Genomic DNA, 16,560 nt, shown 5'->3' with positions numbered 1-16,560 from the left:
CTCCCAGGAAACAACAGCTGTCCAAGCCCAGCATTTCAAGGAGCGACTCCAGGGTAATTCAAATGATGCCGTTTGCTGTATCGTATTGTACATCTTAATGAAGAAAGCCACAAGGACAATTTAACTGATAAAGAAGGGCTTGGCAGTGATAACGGCTGAAACACCAAAGGATGGCTGGAATACCAATGTTGTTGGAGGCTACGTGGAAAAGATCAAGCTGTCACGCAGGAAATCTCTTCAAGCACCTACACTAAAGTGACAGAGGGAAAGCTCTAAAGGTCGTGGTGTCTGGAAACTTCACCACTGCTCAGCTTGTCCTTTGCTGGAGAAAGCATCAGGTCAGCTTTCCAAGAGCTCCCCCAGAAACTCCCTGAACCAATAAATCAAAAGGACAACTCCAAGGGCAGAATTTTCTAGGGTCACCTGCTAGAAACTGCTTCAGTGCAGCCTCTCTCCCCATGTTTTATTCAATTAAGGCAAGACAATTGTTTTTCAGAACTACTCCATGGTTCCAGGGGACATGAACTAGGTCAGGGTTATACTAGAAGTAGGGGGAGAAAAGCAAAATAAAGCAGATTTCAAGTCCACCTCATCCTAAGGATTGGATTCCACTGGGCTGGCTCTAGATGCCTGGATTGCCAGCAGCTCAGGGAACGCCCCGTTGGCTCCCACTGCTCCTCTGTCAGACAGGAAGAATGCAGGAGCATTCAGCTGAGGATGGGAATTAAGTTATCAGGTGTCTCTCGAGGCTTTAAAAAGTGTTCCAACACTATTCTGCTATGTAATTCTAGAGATTATGTTAATTTGACCTAATTTTTTCCAGCCACAAAGTCTCTTAACTATCAAAGGGCAGAAGTTGGTGTGGCTCCATGCTCCTGAGCACCGACTGGAGAGGACACACATGCACATCTGCACAACAGAGGGGGAAGCCTTGACTTGACTGTTCTGGCTGGGAAAAGCACACTGAACTCATGGGCAGAGGACGGGAAGACGCATGTCAAGAAGACTCAGTGCCAGGGAAGAAAATAATAATTTCTCTTATCAGCATTAACGAATCTTCTTCCGACAGATTGTGAGCAGGAACTGCTGGAATCAGGGAGCAATATCACATTTTCATTACTTTTCCAGCCTCCTCAGCAGTTCAAAGCCAACACAGAAAAGCATCAAGGAGGCGATGGAGACCCACTGGGTTCTGCCACCAAGGTCTGAGATCCTCCACCACTGCAAACAAAGGTGAGAGAATGATGCTGGACAGCCCCGTGCTCCTTACCCCAAGGGACCTCTGCCAGGCTGATGACACGGCCATTTGTGACTGCAAGAACCACCCCCCTCCCCTTCTTATTTTTAATATAAAAAAGCTGAAAAACTATGTGGAGGAGAGCCCAGAAGCTACTGAGCATCCACAGACAAGCCGCAGCACTCACAGCAGGACAACAACCAACCAAACTGCTATTCCTTGGGAAGAACCAACCACTACTGAGCACCCTGACACAGCAGGTGAGGACAAGCGAGGACAGTGCAAGCTTTGGAAGGCAGTGCTGGGGCAACCCCTAAAATGACAGGCCGGTAACAACCCAGTTCCCAGGAAAAGGACTGTCATTAATGTTCGCAGGCACCACTGTTAACTTAAGGGGTTATCCAAGCATCAAGATACATTGCTCCTTTTAGCCTTCCAAAAGTCACTGAAAGCACGGGCAATTACCGTCAAACAAAGAAACCTGCGAGCGCATCCACGTACAGCCCGTGGGACACACGGGCCGAGCTTCTCTGCAAACAGCTCTTAGGGAGGCTTTGAGAAAGCTTCAAACCTCCTCTGAAACGAAAGCAGGTTAAGTCTAGAAATCAAAAACACGGGAGAAGGGAGACTGTTCACAGCAGAGCATCCCGAGCATCCCAAGCTGGGTGCCTGGAGCTGGGTTTACCGGTAAGCACCTGGAGGGAGGAAGCAGAGCACGGCGAGGGCTGGCAGCGTGGTGGTGGCCGCCGGCGCGTTAAGGCACGTTGGGAGAGAGGCTTCGCCTGCGTGTCCGTGCCAGCGGGGCCTGGCTTGGGTGCAAAAAACCTCGAAAGGAAAAGAAGCCACGAAACGCCCTGGACAGGATGGTGAAAGTCAGCTGAGCAGCATCATAAAAGCAAATAAAACGTGAAGGCATTTACACAAGGGGTGGTTTACAGCAACAGTAAATGTTGTGCCATTAGGTATTCAATGGTCCATCCTCACCTGCCGTTTGTCACCTCTGCCTCAAAAAAAAAAAAAACCCCACAAAAAGCAGCAAGCAAAAGCAAAAGCAGCGGTTGGAATAGGAAAGGTCAGAGAAATGACAATGTGGATGGTTACAAATAAATCAGAAGGGTTTTCCTGATGAGTCAGGTCTGTGAGGAGGTATGAGGATGTGTCAGAGAGAGGTGTCATGATCTTGCTGGTTGTTTTTATTCATCTTTTCTCAAAAGACAAGGAAAATCTCACAAGCTGAAAGGCAGCTCCTCAAGAAGGGCCTATGGATGGCATTCACTCAATAAAAACAACTGGTGGAATTCCCTTTCCTGGGAGAGTGAGGGAGAAGCTTATCACAGAGAAAGACCAACACCTCAGCGTGAGAAAAAGCATCTTGAGTCTCACCAGGCGAATTGAATTGCCGAAGACCAAACTTTCTGCCATAAATTGCTCAGAAATTGATACTGACGGGATGGAGGCTGAAACGACTGCCCGTGCTAAGCGAGCTCTAGGGCTGTTTGCATCCCGTGTTTGAAGTACCCAGTACTGGCCACCAGTAACTGAATTAATCACTTTTCCTGCCACGACAATTCCCACGTTTCAGGAACACCCCTCACCCACGGCAAGGACCGTCTGACACGTCAAGCTGCCAGACCAGGGCTCATGCTGTGGGTGGGCGTATTCGAGGGAAAAAAAATACTGCAAGTGATTGGTTTGTTGTTTTTCCCCAGGCTTCATGCTCTGCTTATATACATAAAAGACAATAAACATTCAGGACATTTCCAATGGTTATGAAGGTACCATACCTGTGATGGTGGTAGGGATGGTGGTGGTAGTGGTGGTGGTTGTTGTGGGAGGAGGGATAGTTGTGGGGGGATCTGGATAAAATATAAAAAGGAAAATAATAAAAAAGCAAATTAAGAAAAAAACAAGCAGAACACAACAGCGGTCAATCGTGATCAGAGGAAAACAAGGACGCTAAGAAGCAGCGCGGGGGTTGGGGGCCTTTCCTTGGCTAAATCCCAGGGGGAGAGCCCAGCAGCTGCAGGGACAGCGGGGCCAGATCCTCTGCCCATGCTCACTCCGGCTGGAGAACCTGGCCCCAACCTCTCCCCCCTTTCTGCCTTCTACAATGCTAAAAAAAAAATAAATAAAACCCAGCATAAATTAGTCAATGAGAGAGAGAAATGGAATGGGAGAGGCATAAGAAAAATAAACTGCACACTTTCCACAACAAAAAGACCAGTTTGCACATACAAGGAGAGACACAGTGGTGCTTTTGGGTGGTTGTCTACGGATACATTTGCAAACCCAGGTGGGAGGGCTGTGTGAGGGGCCCTGCTGTGCTTCACAGCCTGAGCATTAACAGCACATGAACAGATCTCACTGTCTTCCCAGGGCCGTGAACCTCACTGCTCTTCCTCTATAAACACATGGCAGCAGGATGTTAAAAACTACTTCAAAGATGGTAACGAACACAGAGAAACGACAACATCATTGCTGAGTATCAATTTCCAGGTATGAGGAATTCCACCAAGATCTTTTAATTTAAAAAAAGAAAAATCAGTATTTTTCTGACAATTTCAGTTGTGCACTCTTGTTTTTGCTACTAGGGCATCGTTAATGAGATGTTTCTCTCTGTGACCAGTTCTCAGATGGACTGGACCTGTTGAGATTCAAACCCTGCTGCTTGTCACGGGATTGATGTTACACACAGGGACACATCCTTATCAAAACTATCGGGCAGGAGAAGGTAGATATGAGAAGATGTAAAAGAAAAAATATGTATCAATGCCCAGATGATCAAACTGAATGCGTTAAGTAGTCGGAAAGACTTTGAACTACGGATTCATTCGGCAATAATAGAGCATGAAACCTTTCATGGGCTTTTGATTTCAGGTTTCCTCCGTAGCACGTCAGCTGTTCCTCACTAACACATCTGCTACTCTTTTATCTCTGAGCGAGCTCCCTTGGATCCCCTAATTAAGATATCTGAACTTTAATTATATACTGCACCTTTATTATATTCCATCCAACTTCCCAAGAGTTAAGGAATGTCACCTCATAGTTCGCTATGCTATGAGCAGTCACTGTCTTTCCCCTACATCCCAAGGATCCCAGCCCCTGTGCTTCTCTCTCACTCCTGACCCATACATCTCCCTGAGAGCAGTGGGGACCCTCACAGCTGAGGCACAGCAGCACTGAGGGAAGGGCCCCCAGACTCACACCAACCTGGGACTGGCTGTGTCGTGGGCTCTTCCTCCAGAAAAACAAAAACAAAAAAAAAGCTGGTGTGCTAATGGAGCTGGAAGTTTCTAGCAATGTATCTGGTATCTGCCCAGGCCCATGGGGAGGAAAAGCATAAAATGAATTTTAGAAATGAACATGTTTTCAGTGTGTGCCAATGTGATTATACATCCCCATCCCACATGGGCAGCTGGGAAGGTGCTGGGCACAGCTCAGCTGCTGGAAACCGCGTCAAACCCCCGACCTGCAGAGATGTCCCTTTGGAATGGGACTGCCTGAACGCTGCCTCTCCTGGAGCTGTGCCAGACCCTGCTCTGCGTCTGTAGCCCCCCAATTCCCACCCTAACATGGCTTGGGGAGCTCTGCACCGTGAGCAGCTGCAGCCACAGCCACAGCCAGCCCGGCGAGGACAGTGAGGCACGTCCTGCCACCAAGGCTCCCGCCATGCCCACAGAGACGTGGCTGCACGGACACAGACCCTGGTGCTGCTGTGGAATTGGCTGCTTTTGGTGGTGAAAGAGGTGTTAAGTGCCCCACCACTGAGCAGGATGAGACCTCCATGCTGAACCTCCCCCCAACGGCAGCTCCAGCTGGGCTCTGTACCAGGAGGATTCAGCTGATGGCCACAGCCCAACCACTCCCACCCCACTCTGGACTTCTTCTTAAATCAAGGGTTAAAAGGATCCCTTATGCTGTCCAGAGTGCCAGAGCCTAGCAGGATGCTGCCAAACGTGCAGAAACTGGAGATGATGGGGTGTGTAAAACCCTTCTCTGCCCATGAGCAGCCCTTCTCTACATGGGCAACACATTGGCCAGATGCCTAAGCTGGAACCCACAGGTCTCCATCCTCCTTCCAAGTAATGCTGTCTTGGGTCTCCTCCTGTGGATTTAATCCCAAGAAGGAGCAACCCCAAGGAAGTCCCGCGCTGTCTATTCTCACCCACATCCAAAATGCAGAGTAATTATGTGAGATTTCCCACAAGCTCTAAACCTCAGGTCAGTAATGCTGGGGAGGTTCCCCCAGCTCTGCCTTGGCCCAAGATGGGTACATACAACTACACAAGGAGGGAAACCACCTGCCCCACAGCTGCTTTATGGCAGCAGCTTTCATGGTTTCCACCTCATGGGGAACCGCCTGTGTCCTATTCCAACTGCTTTGCTCTCTGCAACATTGGTTGTTTCTTTAAACACTGATGTAAACAAGTGGGTTTTTAATATTGTGAGCATGCAAATTACCAATCATAAATGCGTATCTGACTTCATTTTGTAAACTGGAGTCTTGTGGAGTGAGAGGCACTAGAAAAACTACCCATATGATGGTGTACATGAGTTTTGTATAAGCTCAAAGCTGTCGCTATCTTGAGTCTTTGGGCAAGTTTCTAAGACTGGGCTTAAAATCACTCCTGCAGAGGTGGCATTTGGAGAGGTATGGGAGGTTCTCCACTTTTTGACTGTATCAGAGCAACTACCAGAGAGCTCAGACCGCAGAGCTTCAGGCGGCTGTTGCATGGAACAAACTTCAAACCAAGTGGAACCGTAGCATCGTTCAGGTCGGAAAAGACCAAGACCCACCATGAATTCAGCCCAGCCACACACAACTGCTCTTAACAGAAACTTTAAATACTCAGCCCAAGGAACAGCTCATCTTTAAACTGAGGCATCGCTCTGCAAGTGCCTCCTGAATCTCCACTCCATGCAACACCTCATGGCAGGAGCGTGAGGTTTACAGCAATGCCAAAGTAAAGCAGAGGAAATGAAGAATTAAAGCAGGTACTTAATAGCACTTTAAAAGATGCTGAGGCATGTTTTAGTGTCTGCCCAGCCGCTCAGACAGGCTTAAGGCATCTCATTCCTCCAGTTTATTTACTGGTTTGTAATTGTCTGGGGATGCTGGCTGATTAACTTGCTAGTGGAAGGCTCGAAACTCCTCAGACCATTGTTCAGGCCACTGGAGGAGGTGTTACCAAAAGGACAAGAAATCATTGGAGAAGTCCTAGGAGAACTGCACAGTTCTCCCCATGCCCCTGCTCTGGCTTTCCCTTAGGCTTCAGCTGGCAGCACGGGGTGGGAGCTCCCCAGAGCTGGGACAGGCTCTGTGCCTGGTGCACACACCGAGAGCCCCAGCAGCACCCCAGTGGTTTCCCAGCCCCTACCCCAGCCCAGCACAGCGTCGGGGTGTCAGGAGCTACCTGCAAACCTGGCATTGAGCAAATGTTAAGTTCTGTCACAGCTTTCCGAGCAGGGCATGTTGCAATTACGTGTAAACGAGTCTAGAAGAACGGTGGTTTTCTCACGTACCGTATACAAACAGCATGTAATCCGCATGTGATTTCCCCACCGCGTTGGAAGCCTCACAGCGGTATGTACCATTATCTGTTTTGTTTAGGTTACTAATGAGAAGGTTTGAACCAGACACTACAACGTGTTGAGGCATCTCATCATCTACTCTTAACCACCTCATGTCCGTAGGCCTACAGAGGAGGGAGAAAAAGAAACAGTCACATTACTATTTTCCTATGGTCAAGATGGCATCTTCAAAAGTTCATCCACAGACAGAAAGCCCAAACCAAGAAAAACTGTAAAGAAACAACACATACTTTTTTTGCACTACTCAAGCCCAGATGCTTTCGGGCTTCCTCAATTTAAATTTATTTTAACCCAACAGGAAACTGTATCCAGAGCTTAAATTTTCTGAAAACACTAATGCAAGCAGGAAGAAAGTTCATTAGTGGTTAATCATTCGCTTACTCAGCAAACCTGAAAGCTCTGAGGCTACAGACTCAAGTGTTCATCCACAGGGTGCTCTGAGGGCAGAGCTGGACAGCAGAACAAGTAAGGTTTTGTCAAGTTTGAACCCTTCCACAAGCTGCCAGGGACCTGGTGACCTCAGTGAGTGCTGTGCCGTGCACTGAGGGAGTTCCAGCCCTTCTCCTGTCCCCCAGCCCACCTGGCAGCCCCTTCCTGCACCCCACCACTGATGGAACCCACATGGGCAGTGGGTCTGCAACATTCAGGGAATGAGCCTGGTTTGTTAGAGGTGGTAAAGATCAGGAGCGCTGAGGGGCTTGGGGGTCTTTTGAGTTTGTGGAGGTTTTTAACATCTATTACTATTATGTCTTTAAGCGGCCGTAAGGGGACAGATCAGCTCCTTCTCAGCAAGAAAACTCCAGCATCCTTCAGGCCACTCAACAGTGAGCTCTTAAAGAGGAGTTTCCTGCAGCACAGCTTCTCTCAGCCTGCCTGGCTCCAAGGCTGGCAAGCAAGACTGCATGATGCCGGAGGTATCCCACAGCTCAGGCTTTTCCCTGGGTCCAAACAGTAGATGACTGCCATGATGCAGAAGCTTCAACATCCCAGCCATGCTACTGGATGGATCCAGCACCAAGCAAACTCAGCTGGGCATTGGCTGACTCTGGTTTTGGACATGGGCTCAGTGTTCTGTCCCTCGCTGCCACGACATCGGCACACGAACCACGGTGTGGGCAGCAGCAGCTCCTGAGAGAGCCCAAATGCAGTTTAATTTCAGTGTGGGTGGGAAAGGTTTGAATGCTCCTGGCTACAGTTTTTAAAGGGCTCTTTGTGCTGTGGAGTCCTCAGGTTTCCCAGCTGGTACATGACACAGCAGCCACTGCTCAGAGAAGTGTGTCCCTGGATCCCCAGAAGTGACCATTTCAGCATCTTCCCACTTCCGTCATAGTCTTAGGGGGTTGTGTCTAATCTAACAAAATATCTGTATTAATACCAAATAGAAATTTCTCCTCTCTGGTCTTTTTTCCCTCTGAGCTTCCTTCCCCCAATATTTATGTTGCCAAATTTTGCAGAGAAGTTACTTTGCTTAACTGGAGAAACCTCCCCCTTCCTCTAAAACCTCTGTAAAAGACTTCATGAAACCTCTTTATCTTAAAAAGATGGAGCTAAACCCAGCTCATTACTTTACTGTGTATTTTCTTAGCTTTGGGAGACCCAGGTGAAGTGACCCAGAGAAGCCAATTCCCAGCACATCAGCAGCATCAGCAAGCTGCCAGGGAGATGTGTCTGTCCTATTTAACATGGGAATGTCTTACTCATAGCCTGCAAGGAAAAAATGTAGAAAGCCTGTTCATTAGATCCCCAGCTGATAGCAAATGGGAGGCACTGCAGGTACCCAGGGGAACAGGAATGCAAAGGGGCTTGGCAGGCTCTGAGCAGGGAATAGCTACTAAACAGAATTCAGCAGGGACGTGCCAGCCTCTGATGTACAGGGAAGGGATTGGCCTCGTGCCGAACAGAAGAAACTGGGAAGTGGGAATCAAGCAAATACTATAGGAATCAAGAAAATACTGTGGAAGGGGATGTAGGCTACCAGGGAGGATGAGGGCAGCCTGAGCTGCCTCGGTGCTGGGTGCCCGCCCTGCCCACGCTGCTGAGCTGGATGGGGTCCAGCTCCTCACGCCCCAGCTCTGGGCATGCTGCCAAGGAGGCACTGACAGATCTCAGGGATGTTTGCAGAAATCTTATGGACATGATGAAAATAAAGAAGGATAGTAAATACTTGACAGCCATAAATCCAAGTGGAAGAGAAAGTATTTAAAAGAAAAAATAAAGCCGACAAAACTTAAATTAGAACAGCAATGAAAGTGTGAGAGAAAATCTACCCTCCCTTGCCAGGATTCTCCTGATGCATAAATTTCTTCAACTGCCTAAGAAAGCCTCAAGGGCTTGGCAAGAAGAGGAGAGAGAATAAAACTGGTATTCTATAAAAACCACACGGGGCACCAAGGGGGAGGAAAACCATCACACAGTGAGTACAAGCAGAAGGCTGGACTGCCTTACCTGGGGATCCATCCCACTTCCCCAAGGGCTCAGTGCGGAGTCCTGGGCTGGCGTCCACGCACCGGCACCTCCTTGGGCCACAACTGCAGCCCCTGACCTTGCTTTCGCAGATTAATCAAACCCAAGATTAATTGCAGATTAATGCCACCCAAGCCATTCCCTGGGGGAAGAGGTGTCCAGTTGGGAGCCTTTCCCTTCTGCACCCGAAGGCTGCTGCACGGTGGCCGGGAAGAGCTCTCCTAGGAGCTCTTCCAGAGGAAATCCCTGGGCCATTAGGCACACAGGAATAAATGCAAATCAAACCAGATGTCTTCAGTGGACAACAGATGTTTGGGTGCAGGAAGCATCTCTCTCCTTCACTCTGGGACATTGTCTTCGCAGCAGAGAATGGCAACAGGAACAGTGGCCATGCAACGTCCCGTCACCACCGGCCACCCTGGGCCGTCCCTGGGAAGGGTCCAACTTACTGTGGCTTTCCAAAGGCTGTGCACGTCAGCTCCAGCGGCTCCCCTTCTCTCGTCAGGCCTTGCAAGGGGTAATTCTGAGAAACCCGCACTTGAGGCTTATCTGCAGGACACAAAACATGGCTCCGTGAGCCCCGGGCCACGCTCCCGCCGCTCCCCCTCGCCCGTGGAGCCGGCGGCACCGCGAATCCCGCCGCGGCACCGCGCTGCCCGGGAAGGGCCTTTTGCTGCACAGTTCATCTCTGAGCTCGCTCAAGCTAAAAGGAACTCATTTGCCTTCATGCTGAGGGGAAGCTGGAGAGACCCGTGGTGCCCAGAATTGAAGGGTTTTGTGGTGTATCAGCGATTCCTGCACCACAACACTCCGAGTCCATGAGTGTTAACACGCTGGGCTGGACAAGAGACGCTTGTTAGAGACACCAACAGAGCCACAGCCACCGCTGCCTCTGTGTAAACAACAGGAGGTTGTATTTCGTCCAGACAAAGCTCCTCTAAATCCTACAATAAACAGAGAATTAAAGCATGGATAGTTAGGGAGCCAACTAAAAAACACTTTAGTAAGACCCTGCAGGAAAAAAAGAGCCAAACCACAAACCTAGAGTCCACAATTAAAAAATTCATTACCTCCCATGACTGAAACAGAGATTAAAAACGCAATGTGAGCTGTAGCTAAAACATTATCAGCGCAGGAAATCAATTCAAGGCTACAAGTGCCATTAAGCCATAGATATTTTTCAGGAATTTACTCAACTGTAAGGAACAAAGGAAAGAAAAAAATCAGTATGCATAAAGGTTGAAACCATTTAAATGTTTCTATTTCCTTTGAGAGTAACTGCTACCCAAAATACTGGCTGGCTGCATTTTATTAACTGTGTTTAACTCATTAACATGCCTCCTATGGAATAATAGAGATTACGAAAAAAAACTTGCATGTCAGGATTGAACCAATTTAAACTCTCATAATTTTCAGTAATGGAATAAGCTACACAAGTAAATCCTCTCCCGAGATGACTCTACCACAACATTTCATCAACTAATCCCTATTACAGATGCTTCCTGCAACTCTGGAACTGGGGTGTCCTTGTGGGCTGCGGGCGGTGGCAGCTGTGGGACAGCAGTGCTTTGGGGTGTCACTGGCCGAGGGGACAAATCCCAATCCCACAGGAAATGGGGCGGCTTCAGTGTGCCTGGAAACGCACTCCAGCCCTGGAATGGCAGTAGCACTGCACAAGGAGCACGGGAGGACGAGTTCACCCCAGTGTTACGCAGCAAATAAATCACCCACCACATCCTCAGCACTGCGCTCAGCACTCCCGTCCACAGCTCCCACCCCCACAGCCATCTGCTCCCCATTTCTGATGGGCTTTGCAGCAGCACCACCAGCCCGTGCCAGGAACATCGATGGTTTATATCTGTGCAGTCGAAGGAGAAGGAAACCTTCCCAGCCCAGTTTACTCAGCACATGTGGACTGAAACTACTCCTTTTCCATTAGGTGAGTTTAGTACTCCTAATGAGCTGTTTACTAATGACAATTACTTATGGAAATCAGGAGGAATACACCCAGGCTCACTGTAGGAGAACAAAGTGCCAACTCCATGAGCTCCCACCAAGCTCGGTGAGCCCTTCTATTGCCACTTTCCAGCCCCATGGGCTTCATTAAACTGACGATGGCAGTGAACTGGAACCATCCCATTTGGATCCAGGTGCTGTCGAGGCGTCACCTGCAAGAGGAACCTGGGTTTATCAGCACATGTGCCTGCACTGCTGAAGCCACGAGTTTCCCAATGGAGTTACCACAGGAAAGGACTTGTCAGCATGCTGGGAATCACAGAGGGCACTTAGGCAAATGCACCTGAGCCTGAAGGATTCAGGGGCATGGCTGGACACTCCAGAGAACCAGCTGGCATTAGGCTCATGGCACACAGAAAAAATTTCACTCAAGCATCTGGAGGGGTAGTAATGTCTTTTCCCTTTGTTTAAGGACGTGCCTTTAGACAATCTTAAATTCTACTTCCAGTGCTCACACCCTGCCTCACACCAAGCCAGTGTATTTCCTGCAGATTATGGACTCTGAGTGTAGGTTTGTGAAATGCCGAGCGCTGTGGGACCCCGAGCCCAGCTCCTGTGACATTTAGCAGCGCACATGGACAGAGCACCGATGGTTCCAAGGTCTGCTCCAGCCCTCTGCCACCGCCCTGTTACAAGGCACACATTCCAGCAGTGATGTCTGCGGCTCTGGAACGTGGGGTGATGACCACCTTGGATGGTAACAGGATTACGACGCAAGAAGTGGCAGTTTTCACCACCTAGTGCATTCCAGTGCCCCGAAATCCTCAACCTGGAACTTCATAACATCACACCACTGGATTGTTACATAAAAATAAACACTTGCATCTGGGCACCCAAGGCCCTGTGTGCTCTATGGCAGCCAATTAGACCCAACAACCCACAGCTATTTCCTACTACGCCGCTTTCTAGCAGCTTAAAAAAAACAGCCTCGTAATTTAATAAGGCACCTTTATTAAGCTAAATTCATTCAAAAGCTCAGAGTGATATACAAGGTTAAATACCAGTCGTCTAAAGGTTACACTGTAGCAGCAGCCAATTTGAAAAACTTATTACAAAGCCATTCTGCGTTTGATGAGATTTCGCTCACAACAGGCGTGTGCCTGTGTGCTGGGGTCTGCTGGGGGCTGCAGCCCCCAGAGGGACCATGCACCCCAAAACGCTCACCTCCCCTTCAGGATGCCACTGGCCACCGAAGCCTGCACCCCTTGACTTTCACAGCTCTCAAGCTCCGTGCTTGGGAACTTACCAAACCACTCCAGTTATTCTGCATTTGTCCCAGTTCTTCCTTTTTTAGCTGCTCGCCCCATTTTTGTGCCATCAGCAAAGATTATTAACAGTGACTTTTTAAGAACTTCAAATGCTTCAACTGAACAGCATCAGGCCAAGCACCCAGGCCCCTGCGTTCCCTCTAAAAATACCAGCACTGCTGATTACTCCCTAATGACTACCCTTTGAGATCTGCCAGTTAGTGATTTCTTAATCCATTTAAACATGCACTTCATCGATAATGCTTAGATGTCATTAATCAGCTGAGATAAAACATTACACTGAGTTCGGGGCCTTACAAAAGCCTAAGCCTATTATTTCCACCCGTTTCCTTTCATCAGGCCAGCCCACAATCTCCAAGGCAGGCGAGCTCACTGCCCCACAGCCTGGCACCAGGCAGATTTGGCAAGCCTGGCTCCTCGTGCACCCAGGGTACCGTGATGCTCCAGGGGTTTTGGCTGCGGGACCCTCGCTGACCACCCCCAGCAACAACCCAGCCCATCCTTCCCGGAGAACACGCTCCGTGCTGAGGCTGAAAACAGCCAAAAAGCTTCTTCCCAAGTGCTGTGCTGGGAAACCAGCACGTGGCGTCTTTGGCAGCGCCAGACCCCAGCCAAGAGAGGAGCCAGCAAAACGGACTCTGCCAGTGATTCAGCCGAGCAGGCTCTGGCCTCTGCCAGGTGAGAAGGTGCCAGGTCCAAGTCTAAAATCCGTTTTCTGATCCCTGCGTGAATTGCTGACGTGCCTCTTGGCAAACCTGACACCAGATGGCAACCCTGGGAGCAGGATCCGCAGGCCAAGCCAAGCTCCTGCCCACTGTAGGTAAATCCAGCCTCAGCATTTCCCAGATAATGCTTCACACACCTCCCTTCAGGTGGGCATTGCTTCATCCAGCTCCTCATCCCTGCTCTGGCCTGGGCCCCAGTGAGCTCCTCAAAAAACTGACTTGTGGCAGTCTCTGATCTTGCCGGGGGAAGAGCAGGAAAAATGTGTTCTTCAATATTAAAAGAAGTCAGCGAAGTTAACACTGATCCTCAGGTGTAAACAACAGCCACCTTTATTCCAAAATCCAGCGAGACTGCTCATCAGGAATTCGCTCTGCATCAGAGCCAGCCCAGCCTGGCAATCCCCTGCCTGCTCCTCACCTCTGACAAGGACGAGAGGCTGCACTGCTGATTTTCAGCCAAAATACAGAAATCTATTCAATAAATAGATCCCGTGTCTAAAATAAGGAATGAGCAGGACTGGCAGATCACAGCTTGTCTGGAAGAGCCTGTCAACCCCAAACACAACTCTGCAAAATTCACCCCTAACAAAAGCAATTTAATCATTTTGCTTGTTGCGGGAAAAGGAATGCCAGAACCCGACAGGCATTTTGGGGATAAACACTTCTCTTTTAATATTTAAGCACACTCTGCTGCTTAATGCCTGCAAACGGCAGAGCCCCGGCCGCCCCACACGCTCCGTGCTCCCAACAACATTCCTCCGAGAAAACCTTATTAATGAGCTCACAAACGAGCACCCAACTGGGAAATGTCACAAACAAGAGTGGCTAATGCCCCAGAAAATCAAATAACTGAACACTCGGCTGATTGTGGTACTTTTCATATTTGCTAAAAGAAAAAAAATAGCTTTAAATCAAAGTTTCTGAAGGGGTCAACACCTCGCTGAACAAAACAACTCATTTATTCGCTTTTAGCAATCTCCAGATGATAAATTACATTGATGTTAATCACTTCACTGCAAACTATGCAATTAATATTTTTACTGGATGGAAATGTAAGGATTACTGGAGATGCGGCAGCAAACGTATGTGGCCGATTTTGAACATAATTGGGCACAAAAAGTTCTCCTATCACAACAGCAGAGGCTGCAACAAGACTCCATTGGGGCAGACTTGAAAGGTACACGTGTAGATATAACAAAAATGAATGCACAGTTAATTATAATTTCAGAAAAGGACAAAAAGCCAGCCCAGAGGAGAGGCCAAATCCAGGCTTTGACACTCACTTCCAGTATCACGTAATAAGAGCAGCAAACGCACCACAAGGGCTCAACTTGCATGTCTCCCAGAATATCTGGTTCCATTCAGTTCCTTAATGATATTTTAATGCATTTTGTTGCTTCATTTCCTTTCTAAAATTACACCCAACGCACCGGTCTCCCATCGCTCACTGACGGATCCGAGCCACAGGAAGAGAGCGACTGCAGCAGGACTGGGGACATTTCCACTCCAGTGCCACCGCACAGGGCTGGGGATGTTCCTCAGGCATGGAAGGGCTGTGGCCACTGCGAGTGCACGGCACTCTTGGTCCAACCCTGCTTTGCTTTTGAGGAGTGTCAGGGGAGGGTTTCACACACATTACTCTGCTTGTTTGCAGAGATTTCTTTTCAGTAACACACCCTGCAGCCACGTGAAAGCATTCACCTCAAACTTCACCACCAGCCATGCTGTGCCAGGGTAGATATGCAACAAAAGGCTTAGTCCACGAGTAGGACAAGTTAACACCCAGCACTGTTGTTTTCTGCTTTTTTCTTGGAAAACAAATGCCACAACTTTTGAGTTGCATCTCAGAAAAAATATCTCCCTACTCTGAAATTTAGTCAGACAAAAAATACCTCATTATCCGAGCAGGCTCCATCCATCATTCTCCTGTCCTTCCCCAACACATTTCATGCTCCAGTTGGATACATTAAGTGCAGAGAAATACAACATCTGCTGAGAAAAACATTTTCTTGTGCCCTGCTGATGTTCTGAAGGGGCGGATCTGCTGTGCCCGTGGGGGGAGCGGGCAGGATTTGTGGGGAGAGAACGTCAGAGCAGAGAGTGAAACACGCAGCCCAAATAACTGACCTGCTGCAAGGAAAGCAGCAACATCCACACGGATGAGCAAGGAATTCCAGGTGCCGCTGCAGCGGAGACCCGGTAGCTGGGTACCTGCAAGGAAACGCCATGGACAGTGGCAGGAAGGGACAGGAGCTGGAGAAGCGTCCTCTGCTCAACCTGCACATTCCACATCTAAAACCAACTGAGAAGGTGTCAGTGCAGGAGCCCCAGCTCCCCCCACGGCCGAGCTCCATGGGGGCACTGATGGAGATGCCTGTGTGCATGAACAAGAGCCTCCACCTCCTGCCCACGCTCTCCCAGTGGCCAACAAATCATCACCGTGAGACAGGAGAAGCTCAAGGGTAAGAGTTTGCTCTGAAACTGCCTTTTCTTTAAGCTAAAGCCCTGCAGCAGGTACAAAATGCAGGTGTCTGGCCATGCTCCAGCCCACTGAGTCCTGGAGTCACGAGGTCACATCACAGGCAAGTTCTTGGGCCGGGGCTCCTCTCTGGCCATCTGCTGCTGCCCACCCAAGGAACAGACCGGGCTAACGGGGTCAAGTCCCCACACTGGAACATAATTACTTCTAACAAGCTCAAAGTTTAATTCAGAACATAAAACCAAATCAGTCTGAACTCCCTTCTCCTGTTCATCCCCACTCCCTCCCAAGGAAGCTCCGTGCTTCATTCCCATAAACAGCTCTGGAACAGCCCAAGGAGATGCTAAAATCAGTGATAAGGGCAGAAACCTGTGCAGAGGATGCAGCAGGGCCTCCAGTGCAGGAGCTGAACAAGAACTGTGCTTTAGGGGTGCTTTGCCCTCACTGCATGGGCAACCCCTCAGGCTGCAAACTAAAGCGGCCAAGGAAGGATTTATTTGAGGAAGAAGAGAGAAAACGTTAGCTTTTCCCCCCTAAACAGTGACCCTCTCCTATTCCACCAAATCACCAGGATTCCAGAGAGATTTCTGAAAGGAAGCCTCAAGGTTGTCCAACGCCCTTTCAACCCAGCGAGTTCCAATCCCCTCACACAACAGGGTAGATGGGATTTTTTGCTCTTCCCTGTTAAGTATTTGATCAAGCCTCACAAAGGTGCTAATGTATTATTAAAGCTAATGGAGCTCTACAAGAAATGTTAATGGACATTAAGTTTGCATAAAT

General features: G+C 49.0%; 1 protein-coding gene across 4 annotated transcripts in view; it reads right to left on the bottom strand.

Annotated features, from left to right (window-relative positions):
• The window catches only part of CADM1 (cell adhesion molecule 1), a 135,720-nt gene that overhangs the window by 21,927 nt on the left and 97,233 nt on the right, over positions 1 to 16,560 (bottom strand). For 3 of the 4 annotated variants that reach the window (XM_082296846.1, XM_082296847.1, XM_082296848.1), the window contains exons 6-8: positions 9,742 to 9,841; positions 6,761 to 6,933; positions 3,022 to 3,093 (exon numbers count right to left, since the gene is read on the bottom strand). In XM_082296846.1, the coding sequence (XP_082152972.1) occupies positions 3,022 to 3,093; positions 6,761 to 6,933; positions 9,742 to 9,841 (345 nt within the window). The remainder of the gene's footprint in view (positions 1 to 3,021; positions 3,094 to 6,760; positions 6,934 to 9,741; positions 9,842 to 16,560) is intronic. The other variant, XM_082296849.1, reaches the window with a different exon arrangement.

Source organism: Coloeus monedula, assembly GCF_965178545.1.
Source record: "Coloeus monedula genome assembly, chromosome: 25".
Classification (NCBI taxonomy): Eukaryota; Metazoa; Chordata; class Aves; order Passeriformes; family Corvidae; genus Coloeus; species Coloeus monedula.
Note: the sequence above shows the minus strand (reverse complement) of the source record. Positions and strands in the feature narration are given on the sequence as shown.